Raw genomic sequence first — 19,732 nt, 5'->3', positions numbered from 1 at the left:
ATAACTATTTACATAATGTATGAAAATAAATTAGCTAATATATAAAAATAAAGATATAATAAATGTTTCATTAAGTACTGCTGAATATTATAGAAGATATAAATAGAAGAATATGGTCAGAGTTGCGGTCAAAAAAAGAACAAATAGTTTATAACTATTAGTTATATTCTAGTTTATAACTATTAGTTATATAAATAGTTTATAACTATTTGTTCTTTTTTGACCATCTTCTTATATTTAAATTTTTACGGTCACCTATATATACATATGTATATACATTATATAGAAGATATAATTTTTTAGCTAATCTAAAGAATAATATTTAGACAAATCAAGCCATTCAGGTCTCAGCAAAATGTTTACAATCTAATTAACTTAATGAGATATATTAATAATCAAATCTTACTAATGGATGTAGGAGAAAAATTATAAAAGGTAAGTAAAGGCGTGATTCATCAACAAGACACTCAATGGGAGATAATAAGGTATAAGTATATACATCATAAAATTAGTCAGCAGTTCCTAAACTTTTTTTGCCACAGCAACATTTTGCGGCATCCTTGGTGATGAATAAAATATAAAAATGTCGCCATAAATATCCTTAGAATAGTTGAGTATATAAAAAAATAATAAAAAGCAGTAAAAAATAAATACTGGAATGTACTGTACATTCAATTTTTATTTTTTTAATATATTGAGAAAGTGCCATTTGCTTGCTGTACCCCTGGCATGCACTTAGGGTACCCCAGAGAGCTGCGGCAACTACTTTGGGAACTGCTAAACTGGATTTTATCTGAATAATGATGGATTTTTAGTAAGAAATTACAATAAAAATACATTATTTATAAAAGCGTATCTTGTTAATATAAAATAAAAACTAAAGCTTGTTCACAGTTTTGAAAAAAAAATTATAGTACAAGCCATGAGAAAAAAATATCAAACGAAATGGTCGTCACCATCCATGTTGAAGTAATGTAATGAATAAACCTCATTTTTCAAATTCTTTATTTTTATGAATTTACCAACAGCATTGTTGCAAAAATAAATCTAGGTTAATTCTTAGAGAATTAAAAGGGTCAAGTGACAAAATAAATTATTTTCAATGGGGAAGTTAAAAGCAAAAAAAAAAATCTCAACATGTTTATTTTCTAATAATTACTATAGTATAAGAGATCAAGAGGAGAAGAAAATCAGTTATTTCAACCGTACAATAGTGAATAAAAATAGCTTACTTTTTTGAATATATATTTTGAGAAAGGAAGAATAGCCTACAAAATTTTAATGAAATTGTTAGCTGTGATATTATAAATAAGATATCCTTGAGTATTGCCAAAACGTAGAAGCTATAATAAAATTAACATGTTGAGACTATATGGATATTCATTATTATAATTGGTAAACAAACCAGTCTCGAACAACAAACTAAATTATATACAAAAAAATCTGTTTTAGTCTCCTGAAAAATAGCTATATTCACATCCATTACTTAAACACAGTGGCAATGATATTTAAGAAATAAAATAATACCCAGTATAATAGGTAGTTATTACAATTACAAAAGGAAGAAGAAAAATCAGACCAATACCAGAAAAGCAAAAATATTTTACAATATAATACCATCCATTATCTAAAACATTGAATGAGAATTCTTTGTACACATCATTTAAAGTTGCGATATCACCATTAGCAACAATGATGTTGGTTTAAATATTATTTACATTATAAAATGTATATAAAATAAATTAATAAAAAAAAAAAAATCGCATTGTTCAAACAGTTTTCATGAGTTTTGTACTTTTCAAGATTTGAATTGATTTAAATAACTCTTAAACAATAAGGTTTTGGTAAAAAGAGGCACTTTTAATAAAAAATAACATGTCCAGCAAATAAATTTCAGAAATGAAAAATTCACTCTACTTACAAGGGTGGTTTAAAAAGTTCTCGGAATCACCACTAGATTTCAGTGCTACAGTAATGAAGTTCTCGCGCAATAATCACATATCCTTTGTGAGTGAACACATGGTGTGAGTGGTAGTAACGACTCTTTGTTATTGTTGTAAGCGTAGTGATTTGTGACTATGGAAAAAACTGAGATTCGAGCAGTGATTAAGTACATTGTAAAGAAAGGTATAAAAGCAAAGGAAATTCATGGCGACTTTCAGAACACACTGGGGGACTCTGCTCCTTTATATTCAACTGTTGCCAAGTGGACCAGCGAGAGGAGGCCCCTCACCTCCGGACTCAAATAGTTGCTGAAAGGATAGCTCATATGTAAAATTAAAAGGGAAAAAAAAAAAAAGGACCAGCGAGTTTAAATTTAGTAAGGAGAGCTTAGATGATGATCTGCATAGTAGATGGCCAAAAAGTGTTACAACCCCAGAATTTATCGCAAAAGTGCATAAAAAGGTCATGGAGGATCGTCGATTGAAAGTGCGTGAGATTGCTGAAGCTGTAGGGATGTCATCTGAATGGGTATATCACATTTTAACCGAAGAATTGGGAATGAAGAAATTATCCTCAAGAGGGGTGCCGCTACTCTTTACATTGAACCATAAACGCACCAGATTGGAAATCTCAACAAAATCTGGCCGGTTTTCAGGGGAACCAATAAGATTTTTTTTGCGCCGGTTTGTGGCTACAGATGAAACTTGGGTCCACTACTATACCCCAGAGACAAAACAGCAGTCAAAGCAGTGCAAACATGCTGAGTCACCACCACCAAAGAAAGCAAAGGCAGTACGTTCAGGTGGAAAGGTCATAGCCTCAGTTTTCTGGAATGCGAAAGGCATTCTGCTGAAAGATTATCTTCCTACTGGCCAATACTACGCAAACCTCCTAGACCAACTACAGGAAAAGATATGCGAAAAAAAGCCTGGTTTGGCAAGGAAAAAAAGTCATCTTTCATCAGGACAACACCTGCCTGCACACAAGTTCTATTGCCATGGCAAAACTTCATGAACTGTGATACAAATTGTTTCCACATCCACCTTATTTACCTGATTTGGCATCATAAGACTTTCATCTCTTCCCCAAACTGAACATTTTCCTTGGTGGACAGAGATTTCCTACAACGGAAGAACTGACAGCCGAATTGGAAAGGTATTTTACAGGCCTGGAAGAATCTCATTTTCGAGATGGGATCAAGGCATTGGAAGATAGCAGGACCAAATGCATTAGTCTACAGGGAGACTATGTTGAAAAATAATAGCAGTTTCACCGAGGTAAGACACTTCTTTCTAGTACATTCCGAGAACTTTTCAAACCATCCTCGTACTTACGCAAGGTAAGTTGGGGCAAGAATATGAAAGATTTTTGAAAAATCATTGTCATCTTACGGTGCTGAGCTTCATTAGAAAACCAGTTATGTGCCTTCACTTTAGATGGCTCACCATTAGAAAAATCAGACACATATATATCTTGTACAATGGTAGATGTTATTTTCCCTCCTAATTTTGCTAGAATGCAGAGCAAACTGTTAGTAAACAAAATAAACACAATTCATTTAGGTTGGAGCTGTTTTCCTTTATGTTAATGTTATATAGAGTTAATTTATGAAAAATAAATAAATTAATAATAGCATTAAATTTAAATCAATCAATAAAGTTTAAACTAAGGTCTGCAATTACACCTTAAACTTTTTGTGTTACAGTAAGAGCGGATGTGAAAAAAAGTCAAGTGTAGGCCAAATCCCACCCCATTTTCAGTCTTAATGTAATGTTTTCCCTAATGTAAATGAGTAAAATTTGTTTGAAATAATAGAAAGAAAAAACTTTACTTCAGTTTCTTAAAGTACTTGATAAAAAAAAATCCAGTTTTATCACTCATTTAATCTGTGTAACAATAAATCTTTTACTTCCTTAAGTTAACAGTAAAAAATTAATAACTCGATAAATTTTGACCAATTTAACCCTCCAGGACTATAGACAACTACAGGTGACACAACTTCGATAATGTATAAAAATAAGTGGATATCTTTAGCTACTTCAGCGTACCAAGATAGCTTCATTTCAACTATTGTTTTATCGTAAAATAAATAAGAACTGGTCTATTTTAAAAATCTTACTTGCTATGATAAATTTAATGAAGGCATTCTAAGGTTTCAGTAACTTGCAGGATTTACAATTTGTTTAACTCAAATTATGGGATGAAAAAAGTAAATAAAAACACTAAATTTATATTTGATTTCAACTGAATATGCCTTGTTGCTAAATAAATGTACGTTTAGAAAAAGTATTGTACATTATAGCCATGATCAATATTGCAATAGTGTGTCAATGCCTTGTCACCTGTAGATAATACCCATACCACTATTAATTTTTTTTTTGTGTCATAGTTTAGTATAATTTGGACTCAACAGTCAGAAACAAAAAGGAGATATAAAACTATTTACTTGGGACCTTAAACGTAATAAAGGGATAAAACGTTGATACTGCAACAAAATTTAGGGGGAACATTTTTCATTCTCTTGCCTTAAGAGTCGTTTAATTTAGACATAAGAAGAATCAAAATCGTTTGCATTTTTACTTGTGCCTGCATTGTGACTTTTGAATATTTTTATTATAAAATAAATCAACTAATTATTTTCAAGAGTTTCTGAAGAGAGAAATAGGATGACGTATTTATTGACCAAGTTTTAAATCTCTACCTTCAAAATGAAATTATCAAGTATTTTACTTTTAAAATTTTAATCTCCACTTGCCCCGACTTACCTTACTCTATAATAAATGAATATTTAAGCAAAAATAAAAATTCAACTAAGAATGGACATTTTTGTAATTAAGACTTCAATTAAGTATGCTGAAGAATCAAAAAAGTTCCTATAACAGTAAATATTTCAAAATTATGTAAAACTTTATTAAACTAATCTAAAATATATTTATACAAAATTATCAACAGTCTAAGTGTTATTCGCTAAACATATTCAGATCACCAAATGTCGTAGCTCCTCCTTGGTCAAGTATATGCATCATCATATCTGATAGTTCGTGAGGTTGACTTGGTTGATTATTGTTAGCAATAATATGACTACCAGAATTGGAGCTCTGATCATCAACCTGTGATTGTCCCTGCCACGCTCCCCACAATGAAGTATTACTCTGTGCATTATGATAAGGCGTTTGCGAAGCTGCTCTTCCACCTAACTGAGTATACGTAGACCCTGATGGAGAACGTGACGGACTTACTTCACTGTATTGATAAGCCTCACTCCCTGGCTGACATAGCGTCCAAGCAGACTGAGCTGCGGAAGGACTAACAGATTTCGTCATTCTAGGAATAACTTGTTGACCAGGTGATACATAATTGATAGGGGAATGAGTAGCTTCATAGCCATACACCTGCCCAGTTCTCGTGTCACCTGTGTGCATGTGTTGGGGTATATGAGAATATCTCTGCATGCTATTGTGATCAACAACTGGCTGATAATTAATTGTTTCAGTGGGTTCTGGTTCAGCTGTACTTTGAGACTTAGCAGGTGTATTAGTACAAACTATGTATTCAACTTCATCTGTATAGGGATTGAGGAAAGCAAATGCGGCGGTACGAAGCCAAATCCATTCTCTATTCTTCATTTGAAAACGAAACATAACAGACATAACTTGTCCTTTCAATTTGACAACCTGTTCAAAGGATTCTTTCATATGTGTTTGATCTTCATTATGTATAAAATCAAAACAAGATTTACCAAGCAGTTCAGGAGGTGTGTAACCTAGAATGGCGATAACTCTTTGATCGACAAATGTAAACTTGCCCTCAACTGCATGTCGTGAAATAAACTCAGCATTACTGTTGGTACCACTTAAATCGCTTGTATTTGGAGTAGAGGTAACTTGCAGCCTTCCAATAGCAACAAGACAGCAATGAGAACCATCATCTTCCATTTGAACAGCTGACATGGGATGGGCTTCGAATTGACTAGTTGGAGGCCAATTTTTTATATAACCTGTACAATGTACTACAGCGTAATTATTACCATCTCTTGAGGGGCCAAGTGAATTTCTTTGCTTTAAGCGGTTGAGATGTCCTGCAGCTAGGCTGTCGGGTCCGACATTGCCTATCTTCAATCGACATATGAAACCTCTTCTAGACCCCATACACAAACGCAATGAAGATTGATGACCTTCTTTCTTAACTGTTCCTGTTTTCAGATCTAAGATCCGACCAGAATTCTGAGGTTCCTGAGTAGATAATTGTTCCCTAACTTTTCCAATATCCTCCGGATGAAGATGTTCAAAAATACTGGAACCATACCAATCACTCTGGGATAGATTAAGAACAGGGGTAACAGAGTCAGAAATATATATGATCCGTCCTGTATCACAGGTCACAACAAATAAAAAACCATCAGCTGCTTCTAAAATGAGGTGTTTTAATTCTTGGTCAGTAAGAAAAGATGGTTTATAGGTTCCATCAGAACTGGTATTGCCTGTACCTCTCAGAGCTTTCATATGGGCCACTGCCATCCGAAGGATTGTTAACTTATCTGGTTTCCTGGCGAGGGCACTGCAAGTAGGAACCATATCCGACAATTCTGTTATATATGCGGTCATTTTATTCCTTCGGCGACGTTCTATTTCACAGTGGTTTTCTCTACTTGCAAATCGTTCCTTGTCTTGAAGATTATCATCCTCCATTCTAGAATATTTGTTTCCACTAGGATCTTCCTCATTTGACCTACACAGTACAAAAAATATGTATCATGAATTCAATATACTTGCAAACATTGTCAAGTCTAATTTACAAAAATAAAGATTATACCTAAAGAAAGATTTACCTGCATCGAAGAATTCAAGAATAATTGAAAACAAACAAACAAAAATAAGACCCATTAATTCACAACGGATACTCATGGTACCAGATAATCCAAAAAATTAATACTAAATATCAAAAGGAAATGAATGGGAAATTCAGAAAACTGAAATAGAAAGGAGATAAAAAATTAATGATTATGACAATATCACAAAACTTACACACTTCCCTGTCAACCATATATTGTGTCATTGTGGGTAATTACCTTCCCTACTATTATTACTGCTCTCATTGGATCACAAATGTTGATTTTCGCTGATTCAATTGACAAGCCCTTAACGGATGCGTAACATATAAATTAATCAATGATAAATTAATTGATGGGTCAATATATAAGCACTGAAGATAAATACTTATGGAGAAAAAATACATGTTTGTAAAGTAACAAAAACCAAATCAAACTAATTACTTTATTATGAATTAGTTTTCATTCACTAATCAGTCTTAATGTAATTTAAAACTAAAAAATTATAAAAAAAGAAAAAACAAAATAGATTATTTAGAAAACAAAATTCTTTACTGCATGCTTTTAATAATAAAAAAAAAAATACATTTCACTATTTTGCTTTACATCTGACAAAAACGTTTTTATTTAATTTTTTGCTTGATGTATTCTAGGGATTGTGTTAAAGACTGGCTTTTTGACAACTATACTAGTTTTGGATGTCTGAGTAAAAAAAATAACCCGTCTACAGTACAATCTTTGAAATACAAATAATTCAAAGTAAAATCAATACTTTTTTTTTGGGTCAGATGTACCACTATCAAAGCGAAACAGGAATTTAATCCTAATACTTTAAAACATGAAACAGATGCTAGTAATTTATTTCCAAAAATGAAATAAATATAGCAGAAGAAAACCAAGAGTATCAAAACATAATACATGGCAGTAACATATTACAGCATAAAATATAACAAATATGTTCACTTCATAACACAATAAATATGTCTTTGATCTCTAATGAGAATAAACTTACCTTATCATATAAACATCTGCCATTGTATCTTACTTCTTAATAAATAAAAAACACAAATTCCCAACAAAAATAAGATCCTTCAAAATTAAATACTAAACAACCCACTAAACTAATATGCCATTGTTGTTGGCCTGGCAGTAGAGAAAAAGAGTAACCTTCACTAGATTTATTTTGTAAACAATACAAGAAAACTCAATTTGGCTTTCAGGTTTCAGTTTAAAACAAATCGTGTGTCTAAATGGTTATTTTTTATAAACACTTGTTTAAAAAAAGAAAAAATCCGAGAAAAATAAACAACGGATCTCTCATTTTTAATATGGGTAAAGTAATTGAATCGATATGTAGGAATATTTAGATCGATTCCAGTTAATAACCTACCGGACTAGTTGGAAGGTAAATTGCGGTTACTTCAATTTTTGAATTCTGTCATTCCTCTAGCCGCAGGATATTTTAGAATTTTTGAAATAATATTCATGGACCGGGTTGAAGAAAACCAAAAAATGTTTACTCTCAAAAAGTGGAATGCTGTTGCGATGTGGAGCTGGGATGTCGAATGTGACACTTGTGCTATCTGTCGAGTTCAAGTGATGGGTAAGTTGTATTTATCTGTCTTCTTTGGGTGTTGGATTTGATAAGGCTTATTTGGTTTTATAATGTATTTTCTCTCTAAGAACTATAAGAATTTTGTTCAACTCTAATTTTGAATCATGAATCTGTATTAATTGTTTTTGATTATTATTTTTACTGTTTTATTCAGAATGAATAGATATAAAAGAATAATTCAGAACTTTACTTCAGATGAAAATGTATTTAAGGGGTTTTGGAACTAAGGTATTGTATTGATAACACAATTACATTAAGCTTGAAGAAGTGCTCATATTAGAATATAACTTTAAAACAAAGAATAACTATTTGGCATTGATACCCTTCACTGAATGAGTGATATTAAAAATTTAAAACAACCCTGTTATCTGGAATTGTTTTAATGAAATTAGGCTTAGATCAATCAGTGTAGGCTTTTATTAATTTTTTTTTTTACTAAAATTGTTATTTTTCTTTCTAGAAAGAAAGCCTAAAACAACATTACTCAATGATTTTTTATTCAAATTTATTCTAAGGAATTTTTGTTGCCTCAATCTTAATGCTAATTAATTAGTTTATGTACCACAGTACACAGCTGTCTTTATTCCAACTAGTTACTGAACATTCATTGAAACATTAATCTGTTCATTGTTTTTTTATTTACTCCTGTATTTAACTCATTGAAAACTTATAGTCATGTGTGTATTTATTACTATTGACCTGTTTAAATTAGCGACTCAATATCATTAGGGCACAAATCCAAATTAAATTAATAAAGAATTTTTGTATGTAATCACTAGGTGAAGTCTTAGATGGCTTTCATTTCTTATACAATACAATTGAAATCTATGGTTCCAATTAAAATTAAATTATATCTGTACCCCATGAAGGGTAAGGGGTGCAGTAATTTGTAAAGAAGTACTGCTACTAGAACAGCAGTTGTGCAAGGAGATGATTTGGTCAAAATTCATCATGCCAGATTTTTATTCATTTACGGGCTGGAGGGATGTTTCCAATTACTTTTTCTACTGCATAGTTGTAATGGTTTTCCAATTCAACTTTTATTGATAATTTTCCCGGGATTTTAATAGCTTAATAATTATGTAATATTCATTTGGCATAATACTTATATTTATGACCATAATTAGTATGTTTAATAAGGTCAATATAACACAATTTAATTTGACTTGTTGCATTAATAAGGAAACTATTTTTCAAAGGATTATAAATTACACTGTTTCTATTTCCTTTATTTGAGGAACTTTCTATCAAAAGTTAATATATCCACAACTGGAAAGTTAACTTTTTTTTTGACAAATTAAAGTTCTACAGGTCGCTAGAGATGATGGAATCATAGTTATATAGAAGAGGTTGAGGAAAATGACAGATCTTTTTTTTTTTTATACATTGAGCTGGTAACAGTGGATTTAAATAGAAAATCAACATTCTTCCAGAGTGCTAGAATGTAAAAAAATAAATTTGATACATAAAACCTAATTTTTTTTTTTTTTTTTAACTCCCTGTGAATATCCAGATCTTCATTCTGATTTAATTAATACCAGTAAATTAATTTTTAAAAACTTGTATGAATTCAACAATATTATTTAACTTTTAGGAAATGAATTATTTTACCATATTCGTTTCCTAGGAGTTTTCTATAACTGGTCATAGTATAGAGGATATCAAGTTCAAACATGCTTGGTAAATATTTTCAATGAGGTATTTCAGAAGAAGATACCCTCTGCATTGGAAAATTACAATATTTCTATTTTACCATCTTTGTTTATAACTGTCCCTAGATGATTCCATATTTCCCTCACTATCTCTCTTTTTGCTAGTTCTTGGGATCTGCATCACATAAAATCCTTGGCTCTATTCTATCTATTTCAACACACATGAACTTGGTTTTCGTTGGATTTCAAATTCAAAATCTAATAATAATCAATTAGTTTTGATGAAATAATAGTAAGACATTCAGTATGTACCATTTTCAAAGAAAATGGTTATGTATTATGTAAAAGGAATATAGTCCGTTAAAATAAAATAAACTCAATATTAATTACTCAACTTTGTGACTGCAACTTTTATATCTTACACACGGTCAATCAAAAATCTTCCAATCCGATTATGTATTACTTAAAATGGATGGAAACTTATTCTAATCTTTTGCATTTGGTTTTTTATATTTGTCTTATTTTCTCTAAGATTAAAATTGTTGAAACTGTTGCACCAATATATTATGTGAAATAAATTGTTTTTTTATCATTAGTCGTAATGTTAGGTTCTTCCTTTGCATTCTCATGATAAGTTATCATGACATCTTTAATCTTTTGAGCTTTTAATCTACTCTTTTTGTTCTTCTCTTTTAATTTTCATCATTTCAATATAAGAATATATAATAAACTAAGAATTACTGCCTTACCTTTAGTTTTTGTAATTTATATTATGCAATAATTTTAATGCTTAACCTATAATGCAGGAAGAATCTGTGAATCCATTATAGAAGAAAAGAAAAAAATAAACAGATTATTATTATCATTTTAAAAATATCCAGCTATGGAATGGTTGTTAAGGACCAATAAGATAGTCCAAGGCGGCTTTGACATCTGTTAAATATTTAGTTTAATTAACTATTATCCATATGATTTATTAAATACAATTGATATGTTTGGTAAAAAATTAGTTCCATATGTTATTAGTTCATATATTATTGCATTCAGTGTATCAATAGTGTGTTCCGTTTCTTTTTTATCAACTTAAAAAATCTTTTTTGTTTTTTATCATTAAGTGTCAAAATCATATAACAAGCAATTATACAATAATAGGACTGGTTAATAATGTAAAACTCATATTAAAGAAATGTGAAAAGAATTAATGGATGAATAAATGACTCAAACAATAGGAAGTAATGCGAAGTTGCCCAATTCAGAAAACTAACAACTGTAATTTTGGATTAAAATAAATCTTTTTTTATTGTTTCCTGCAGATTGGGCATGAAATCCTCACTGGTTATTTATTATATGGTCTCAATTCTCCAATTTATCCAAGTATGAAGTATAATTATTGAACTATATTAATCTGTATGTCATTGCTGTTTACAATTATTTGCCTCGCTACTTTTGCCAGATGACACATCGTAAGCTTTATAACGTTTTATGACATCTGCAATAATTAATGTCACATATCCTACACACTGAATAGTAGGGTTACATACAACTATAAAAATGAAATTGAGATGCAGGTTAAGTTCTTCGTAGAAGCCCAGAAGATGTTCCTTCTAATGCACATTGCTACCAGATCACCTGTTGTATCTATTGTTGTGGCATATTTGACAGCTGGTTAGTCTTTAGAATAGTAGGCGTTCAACTATTAAAATTTCTGTAGTTAGAAATTTTGCGTGGTTCCTCTTTTATTGTGGATGGGGATAAAGAAATAAACATATACCTTATTTTTTGCTGTACATATTATCTACCTATGTATTTTTATTAGGTATTTTAAATATCCAATGATACAATTTTATTATTTAGTTATTGATATGTAATATATATTTCTTGATTCAAGAGTACCTGTTATAAACTTTATTATGGCCTATATAGTTATTAGAAACAAATATATATGTGAATGTTATGGTAATAACAAAAGAAGAGGGACTATTTAAATTTTAAATTGTGTATTATCAATACATTTATAAATATAGCTGTACTATTAGGTAACAGTTTTTGAAGTAAATAACTTTACTATTTTTCTTTTATATTACAAATATATAAAAATATTGTATTTGTATTATCATTTGAAATTGGTAACAAAAGAAGTGTGCCCCTCGTGTTTGTATTTTTAAGATAATTATGACGTATCTACTATAAAGATTTAGAGGACCAATGTTAATAAATATTTTCTGTTTTAATTTGGGTTGTATCTTTATTTATAAAAATATCTTTGTAGAATTTGAAAGTAATAAATCTATATCTCATTGATATTTTTTTGCCTTTTTATGTTTTAATGAATCAATTTGGAAAAATTTAGAAATTCATTTTATTTTGTTAATGTTTCGTCAGTAGGTTCATTGTTTCTTTAGTTTTGTTATTCATATTAAATTCCTGTTCAAATTTACTCTTATTGATTATAAGACTATTGATTAATAAGTTTACCGAGATAGTATAGGATGGAATAAACTAAATATTTTTGCCGTTTGGATTGCTTTTTTAAATGGCTTTCAAAGATAGAATTAATTACTTTCATTTGGTTGAACTCTTCTTAAAACTTTAATTTTAAATAATTTTGTTATATTATATTGTCATGTGAGATATGATAGAGATTCAATTATGTAATTTTTTTCATTCTTATATTCTATTTGGTTTGATTGAATCTTTTTAATACCTATAACATTGTTTTAATTTTATTATTTTAGAGATACTAAAGTATTCCTAGATGTAAAATAGAACAAAATGTGGTTATTAAGTAAACAAAAAAATAAATTAAAAAAAAAATATTTTATTTTTTATATTTTTTCCTTTATAGGAAATATAAATCCTTTACAAAAATAGTTGTATCAAACTTTTATATACATTAAGACAATAATCCAGGGTTTGAACCATGGCACTTAATACTTTTTACATATATTCAATAAATTAATTTTTTTTTATGTAAAATAAACTGCTATTTGTACTATAAAAACTATATATACAGTCTTCTCAAATAAAAATAAATACACTACTAGGAAAAATAAAAATATTTACAATAAAATTATGTTTATAGCTATTGGTGCAATATTCAGAAGTAATAACTTCTATTTCAAAAACATTCTATCATACCAAATAGAAAAATAAGATATTAATAGGAATATCAGATCTTTGGTATCTCACTTAACAATCTACGAGTGCACCATTAAGTACACAAAGGCACACATGAAGCATCAACAAATTTACATAGGAATATTATTCAACAATTTTAATATGAATGGAATGCTTTTGATTTCACAATAAGACAAAATGTGCACTCTTTTTATCACAAAATATTGCTTTGGGCCTACAGGCAAATATAATCACAGTCAGCGAAGGGCTTTTCCTATTTTCTGTTTATGGCTTTTCAGTCTAATGAAATATCCTATTAGTTTACAACATGGATGGAAATGGCTTCAGATATGCTAGGGAATTTATCTTCTTTAACGACTTGATAGACATTCTGCTCTCCCTCCTCGCCATCAAGTTGTTTTCTATATCTTCGAGCGTCCTTCCCTGCGTCTCAGGAACCAGTTTATATGTGAAAAGTATTCCAATTGCACAGATCAATGCGAACATCATGAATGCTGAGTGTGTTCCAAATGCCTTGCTCATGTCAATGAATGTTTTCGTTACAATGAACGTGCACGTCCAATTGAAAGCAGTGACTATTGATGCAGCAGTACCTCTTACTTTTGCTGAAAATTGATACGATTCATTATAAATAATGTTTTAATGAGAAACTTCTATTTCAATCTTGTTTATTTTAGCAAATTATTTGAAAGCTATAAATCAATTTTAATGAATTATTTTAATACCTGGTAATATCTCTCCCATCATCAACCATGGAATGGGACCTGCACCAATAGCGAATCCAAATATAAAGATGACAAATGCTGGCAGAGGTACCCAACCATAACTTTCCAAGTCGTAACCATTAGTTTTGCCATAGAAGAAAACTCCCAAAACAAGGAGGGTGAGTGTCATCAAGGCATTGGAAATGTAAAGCAATATTTTCCTTCCCAGTTTATCGATTAGAACCGTCGCAACTAATGTAGAGGCAATGTTGACCACTCCAACAATTATTGAACAGAGATTTGAGTCAATCGTGCTACCAGATTCCTGAAATCAGAAACAAAAAAAATTATTGAACTTTTGTCCTGTTATTTTTTTTTCTATTTATGTGTTTGATTGTTCTACACATATATTTAATTAATTACTATATTTATATAAAGTTTTTACCTTGAAGATTGTAACCGTGTAGAAGATGACTGCATTGATTCCGCTAAATTGTTGAAAGAACATCAATCCCAGTGAAATAACGAATGGTAAATAATATCTTTTACTGAATAGCTCCTTAAGGACGTTTTGGTTTTGTTCATGGTAGGCTTCTTTGTGTGCTTTGACGATGTTGGACATCTCTTCGCTCACATTTGCCTTTCTCCCTCTTAGCCACTGCAGAGAAGCTTCAGCTTGCTTTTCTTTACCTGGAGAAGAAGATAGTTCCAATATAAGAATTTTTTTATAATTGTATATAAGATGTTTGAATCAATTAAATTAAGTTTACTGTTTAAATTATTTAAAAATTGTTACGTACCTTTATTGATGAACCAGGTTGGTGTTTCGGGAATGAGTATTGTGCAAATAAAGAAGGGAAGTGGTAGGCATGCACCTAGAAGAGCTAAATGTGTCCAGTCGAGATATGTTCCAGCCACAAAAGAAATTAAAATTCCTGCAAAAAAACAATAAATGTAAAAACATTCAACAAAAAATGTTATTTTATTATTTTTTATAGATTTCTTTACTTACCCATATTTCCTATTGTTGTTGGTAGTAGCCCTAGTGTTCCTCGTACCCTGGCTTCTACAGTTTCACCTAGGTATACAGGAAGGGCTAGTGAAGCAATTCCTACACCTAATCCGGTCAATGAACGTCCCGCCATGATCATGGCAACGTGTTGGGCGAAGTAAATCAGCAAAAATGCTATAAAAAAAAAAAATACATGACTATGTCGTTTTTATCTATTTTTATTTCTCCTTAATGCACACAAAAAAAGTGAATTGACTAGTAAACATTTCAATACTTACAGGATATGAATGGGATGGCCGTAAGCACGATTGTAGTTCTCCTTCCCATGTTTTCAATAAATGGACCCCCTATGATTCCCCCAAATAATGCTGATAAGGGCATGAGGCTTCCAATCCAAGATGCCTGAAGGATGAAAAGACAATATAGATACTGGTCTTAAAATGTATATAATCACTTCCAGTTGTACGAATGGTATGGGATCAACTTACCTCTGCGTCCGTTATATGAAGTCGGCTATCTTCATCATTCATGGATTCCAATGCGGGTGCAGTAAAAGCGGAAGAAAATCCGACGACCATCGAACCTAATGATACTGCCAAAGCCGCCAAGACCTGAACAAGAAAATACCTTTAGTATACTTACGCATTTTGTCTTCTGACAGTTAGATAGTACTCGCTAACGCATTAACTTTCTGATAGTCGAGGTTTGAAAAGTATTTGGAGAAAAGTCGCAAACCTGCTGTGGAGCACATCTCCACTCTAGCGGCGTATCGTCATCGATATTATAATTACTGGCGAATACAAGGCTGTAGTGCGTATCGGTTCTGATCAGGACCATTTTGTCTTAATTTTATATACAATAGATTTATCCCGAAAAGCAAATGTGGAGTCAGTAGAACCTTCTGAATCACCCCATTTAGATAATTCGGAAGGTTAACATTTTGGACGAACAGCTGTCATATGGCTTTTAACTGATTCGAGGGGATCCATTTAAAAGATTATAATAAAACAAAATAAAACGTGAGAAATCACGTTCAGAATTCTTTTATGTATGTCTACATTTCGTTAGAATTTTCTGTTTGTAATGTAATTAGAAAGAAAATCCTGTCGATTAAAAATAATCCTGATGTTTTAATTGGAGACATCAACTATCTCTCTGATATATTCATTTTTTTTTTTAATGTAGCTTTAGATTAAAATAAAAACACATTGGAATTTATTTTATCGTAAATTATTATAATAAAGCGATTTTCACGATTTGAATAAACATATTTAATTCAATTTTATAAATACATAAATATAGTATATTAAAGGATCATCTCTATCTGTAACTAATCGAGTGTCCTTCGTATTTTTTTTTTGTGAATGGCGTATTCGTGTTAGTTATATAATGATATAGCTTTTCCAATATATTTGTTATTTAAATGTTAAAATATTTTTGAATTTAAGGTCTCGAATGTACATTTAAGCCGAAGGCTTTCTTAAACTTGCGTCCTGATTATTTATGATTTTTATTGCTTGATTTATTTGGGAACATGCCTCTTTGATTATTTATGATGTGTGTTTCATACTTGTTAATTTTATGTGTTAAATTAATAGTATTCTCAAACAAGAAAAACTACGTGTACATTTTTTGACTCCCGGGCCATCTTCCTCTAGATTAATAAATAGTAGGCTAAGTTAATGCGTTAGTGATTAATTTTGCAATTAATCGATACTAATATATTCTTCCATAAATTTGATTAAAACCAAAATTACCTGTTTTACTAAAGACCCTCTGCTGTATGACACCGGTGCTTTATCCACCGACGGATCCTCCATTTCCATCTTCTTTCCTGCTTCCATGTCTGGTTGCGATGCCAGCAAGATGTTAAGCTCTTTCTGAGACAGCTTGTCCTGCTTGGAACTCTTGAGGTATTTCTTCACCTTTACTCCAAGAAGTGCGGATGTGCTGGCAGTAGTAGCTACTGAAGCATTCGACGAAGTTGCAGAAGATATTATACTCGGAGGATCTCTCGATTTCACGCCTATCAGTATGGATTCCTCCCCTTCTCCCTGTGGAAACAAAAAAAAAAAAATGTTTTTATAATAAACTTTTGATACGGTTCATTTGAGAATATAATGTTAGAGTTTTTAAGATTCGGGACTAACCTTGGGTATCTGTAACCGTATAAGAAAATTTCCAATCGAAATCCGACTAATTTGTTTAATGGACTGACAAATCTCGGCTATCCCGGACAAATATATGCCCACGGAAACCCTGATATCTTCCGATAAGAATGTTTGGGATCATGATCTTTGCTCATGGTTGCCTTTGCTAAAGGCAGTGCACCCATTTTTTTTTTAATATTTAATAGTTTGATAATCCGTATTGCGTTGTTATTTCAAAGATAAAATAATAATGAAATGCAAATAATCAGCTAGTGAATGTGAAAGATTTAATTTCTATTTGTTAAGTTTGTTTAGATTCTAATTTAATTGGTGTACTGCACTATTTTTTTTTTTTTTTATGTTGTATAATCAATTTCCTTATAAACAAATAAGTATTTATTATAACTGTGTCCGACAAAACTTGTCGCGTTGCGGTTTGATAAAAATCATCAAAGAAATGATTTAGTTAATTTCTCTACATTGGATGTTGTTCTTTTATTTTATTTTATTTTTTTCAGAAGAAATTACAAAGCGTTTAAAATTACAAAAAATTGCGTATTGAAGTATGTTTTAAAAAAATAATAAAATTCATAGTTAAAAAAATATATATTTTATTTATTACAGTTTACTAAGTCTAAAGATATGATTTAGTTGTTTTTTCTCTTTATTCAATATTGTTCTTTTATTTTTTCAACTTTATACATATATAAATATAGTAAAAAAAAAAAAAAAAAACTTCAACTTTTTTTTGTTTAAAATACTATGCAAATAGAAAAAGAGCATATTGAAGTATCTCTTACACATGATTAAAAACATAAATAAATAAAAAAAAAACAAAGTTTTTTTTTTACAATTATTATGAATTTATTTATTTTAATAAGAACTGTGAATTTTACTTTTTTATAACTTTTTTAAATTGCGGCGTTACTTTATTCTAACGGAGGTGAAGGAAAAGCGATGAAGAAATTTTGGTGCTAATAAGTATTGTCATTAAATTATTCAATAATTTTGTTTTATATTTAATTATATTATATGTTGTTATTCAATTTTATAGTTAATTGATTCGCGATTCTTAAATCCTTATTATTTTCATTTGGTCACGTTCTTAAACAAATGAATTTCACGTTTTTCGTTTTTTTTTTAATATGAATATCACTCTGCCCTCCACTAGTGATATTTCCATTCAAATCTGAGGTCAAAAGGAGAAAAAGATAATTTTGATATTGAATTTGTTTTGTTTATTAATGTATGAAATATTTTTCGAATTAGTGTATATTTATATATTAATAGAAAATAAATTCTAAATTTTAAATAATTAAATTAATCTAAGTTCTATTTTATTGATAATAATTAGTGCTTAAATAAATTGCATACTATTTTTATTGCTTATTCTTAATTGAAAACAATGCTCCATATGATTTTATTACGAGAAATTTGATGTTAATGTTTAGATCTATTGGATGATTTTAATTCATCTCTTCGATCTTTGGGTTAGTTCGTGATTTCTATCCTCGACCTTTGGCCTATTTCGTCCAGACATTAGTTCCTCGGAAATGACTGATAATGCCAATTTAAAAAAATAATAGTAATATCAATTGCGCGTTTAATAAATTTTTCTATCTTTAAAAAAATATTTATTATTTTTTACTGATTAAGACATGAGTGAATGAAGGTTTCATGTTAATTTTTAGCTTTTGAAAAAAACAAAAAAACGAAAAAAAAAAAAAAAATCAGAATCTAATGTTTAGAAAAATTAAACAAGGATCTATGCTGAAATATTTCGAAAAATGTAATCGTTAAATGCCATGAAAATTGAAAAACATGTAATATCAAAAAGGGAACATCTGAAAATAAATTAATATGTAATCATATGGATTTCAAAGATTTTTAAAATAATAATCTGAACTCGTGGGTTGCATTTATTTAAAATAGAAGCTAAAAGCTTTATAAATGAAATTCATCAGCTCTTTTTAACATTTTTATTAATTATCAAAAATAATTTAATTCGAAAATAAAAACTAAAAAAAAAAAAATTAAATTATTGTATTTATTTAATTGTCCATTAGTTTAAAATGTACGACATATTTTGAAATTAATTTTATTTTCTATTTCGTTTCAACTCCTTTTATTTATGTATATTTTTTAATTAATTCAAATATTTATGATAGGGTGAACCGTGCTGCCATCTATGTTCGGGCATGAACATTACGACCCCTGCCAAAGACCACATATACCTCCCACATCTACTCAATGGACAGCAGGAATAGCATATCCTTGATGCCTAGGCTCTGTTATATATAACATATGCGTGTTTACGAAAAACAGATGCGTATGCATTGTACATTACAGAGTAAAGGAAAGTTTGTACACCTTGCGCAATTTAAAATATGAATAAAAAACTATAACGCGTAAACCGAGAACTTAATTTATATTCCCTTTATTCGAAGTTTTTTTTTCTTATTTTAAATTAAAATTTGGACATATTGAATTGAAAATATTTGATACTGTTAAATTGTTTGTTTCAAAATGACACCATTTTGAAAAATGCATTCCAACGTGGCATAAATTGCATTTTGCATATTACTTGAAATGTTAACTTAATGAATAATTTATGAACAAACATTTACAATATGCTTTTTATGACATTATTTTAAGGAACGAAGTTATTTGTTACAGATCTTGAAGTATT

General features: G+C 29.9%; 3 protein-coding genes and 1 long non-coding RNA gene across 6 annotated transcripts in view; 2 read left to right on the top strand and 2 right to left on the bottom strand.

Annotated features, from left to right (window-relative positions):
- Window positions 1-6: 6 nt before the first annotated feature.
- Window positions 7-8,374, bottom strand: LOC106686907 (aryl hydrocarbon receptor nuclear translocator homolog). The gene is made up of 2 exons (XM_014430507.3): window positions 7,785-8,374; window positions 7-6,672 (listed from the first exon to the last, which is right to left on the bottom strand). The coding sequence occupies exons 1-2, from the start codon at window positions 7,805-7,807 to the stop codon at window positions 4,905-4,907; spliced, it is 1,791 nt and encodes a 596-aa protein (XP_014285993.1). The 5' UTR covers window positions 7,808-8,374; the 3' UTR covers window positions 7-4,904.
- LOC136796807 (histone-lysine N-methyltransferase SETMAR-like) lies at window positions 2,410-2,958 on the top strand. Its single transcript, XM_067051545.1, has one exon. The coding sequence runs from the start codon at window positions 2,410-2,412 to the stop codon at window positions 2,956-2,958; it is 549 nt and encodes a 182-aa protein (XP_066907646.1).
- Window positions 8,375-8,545: 171 nt separating the features above from the next.
- Window positions 8,546-11,826, top strand: LOC106686910 (uncharacterized). Its single transcript, XR_010844556.1, has 2 exons — window positions 8,546-8,615; window positions 10,846-11,826. It is a non-coding gene; the product is annotated as an uncharacterized lncRNA (long non-coding RNA).
- Window positions 11,827-12,837: 1,011 nt separating this feature from the next.
- LOC106686908 (facilitated trehalose transporter Tret1) overlaps window positions 12,838-19,732 on the bottom strand; it is a 19,919-nt gene continuing 13,024 nt past the window's right edge. For 2 of the 3 annotated variants that reach the window (XM_067051549.1, XM_014430508.3), the window contains exons 2-9: window positions 16,651-16,947; window positions 15,382-15,504; window positions 15,172-15,295; window positions 14,894-15,067; window positions 14,682-14,816; window positions 14,327-14,571; window positions 13,903-14,206; window positions 12,838-13,782 (exon numbers count right to left, since the gene is read on the bottom strand). In XM_067051549.1, the coding sequence (XP_066907650.1) occupies window positions 13,478-13,782; window positions 13,903-14,206; window positions 14,327-14,571; window positions 14,682-14,816; window positions 14,894-15,067; window positions 15,172-15,295; window positions 15,382-15,504; window positions 16,651-16,947 (1,707 nt within the window). In that variant the 3' untranslated portion in view covers window positions 12,838-13,477. Of the gene's footprint in view, window positions 13,783-13,902; window positions 14,207-14,326; window positions 14,572-14,681; window positions 14,817-14,893; window positions 15,068-15,171; window positions 15,296-15,381; window positions 15,505-15,628; window positions 15,856-16,650; window positions 16,948-19,732 lie in introns of those variants that run through there. The other variant, XM_014430510.3, reaches the window with a different exon arrangement.

This window comes from Halyomorpha halys, unplaced genomic scaffold (genome assembly GCF_000696795.3).
Source record: "Halyomorpha halys isolate HHAL.00 unplaced genomic scaffold, Hhal_1.1 Scaffold897.1, whole genome shotgun sequence".
NCBI lineage: Eukaryota > Metazoa > Arthropoda > Insecta > Hemiptera > Pentatomidae > Halyomorpha > Halyomorpha halys.
This window is presented reverse-complemented; position numbering and strand designations above follow the sequence as displayed.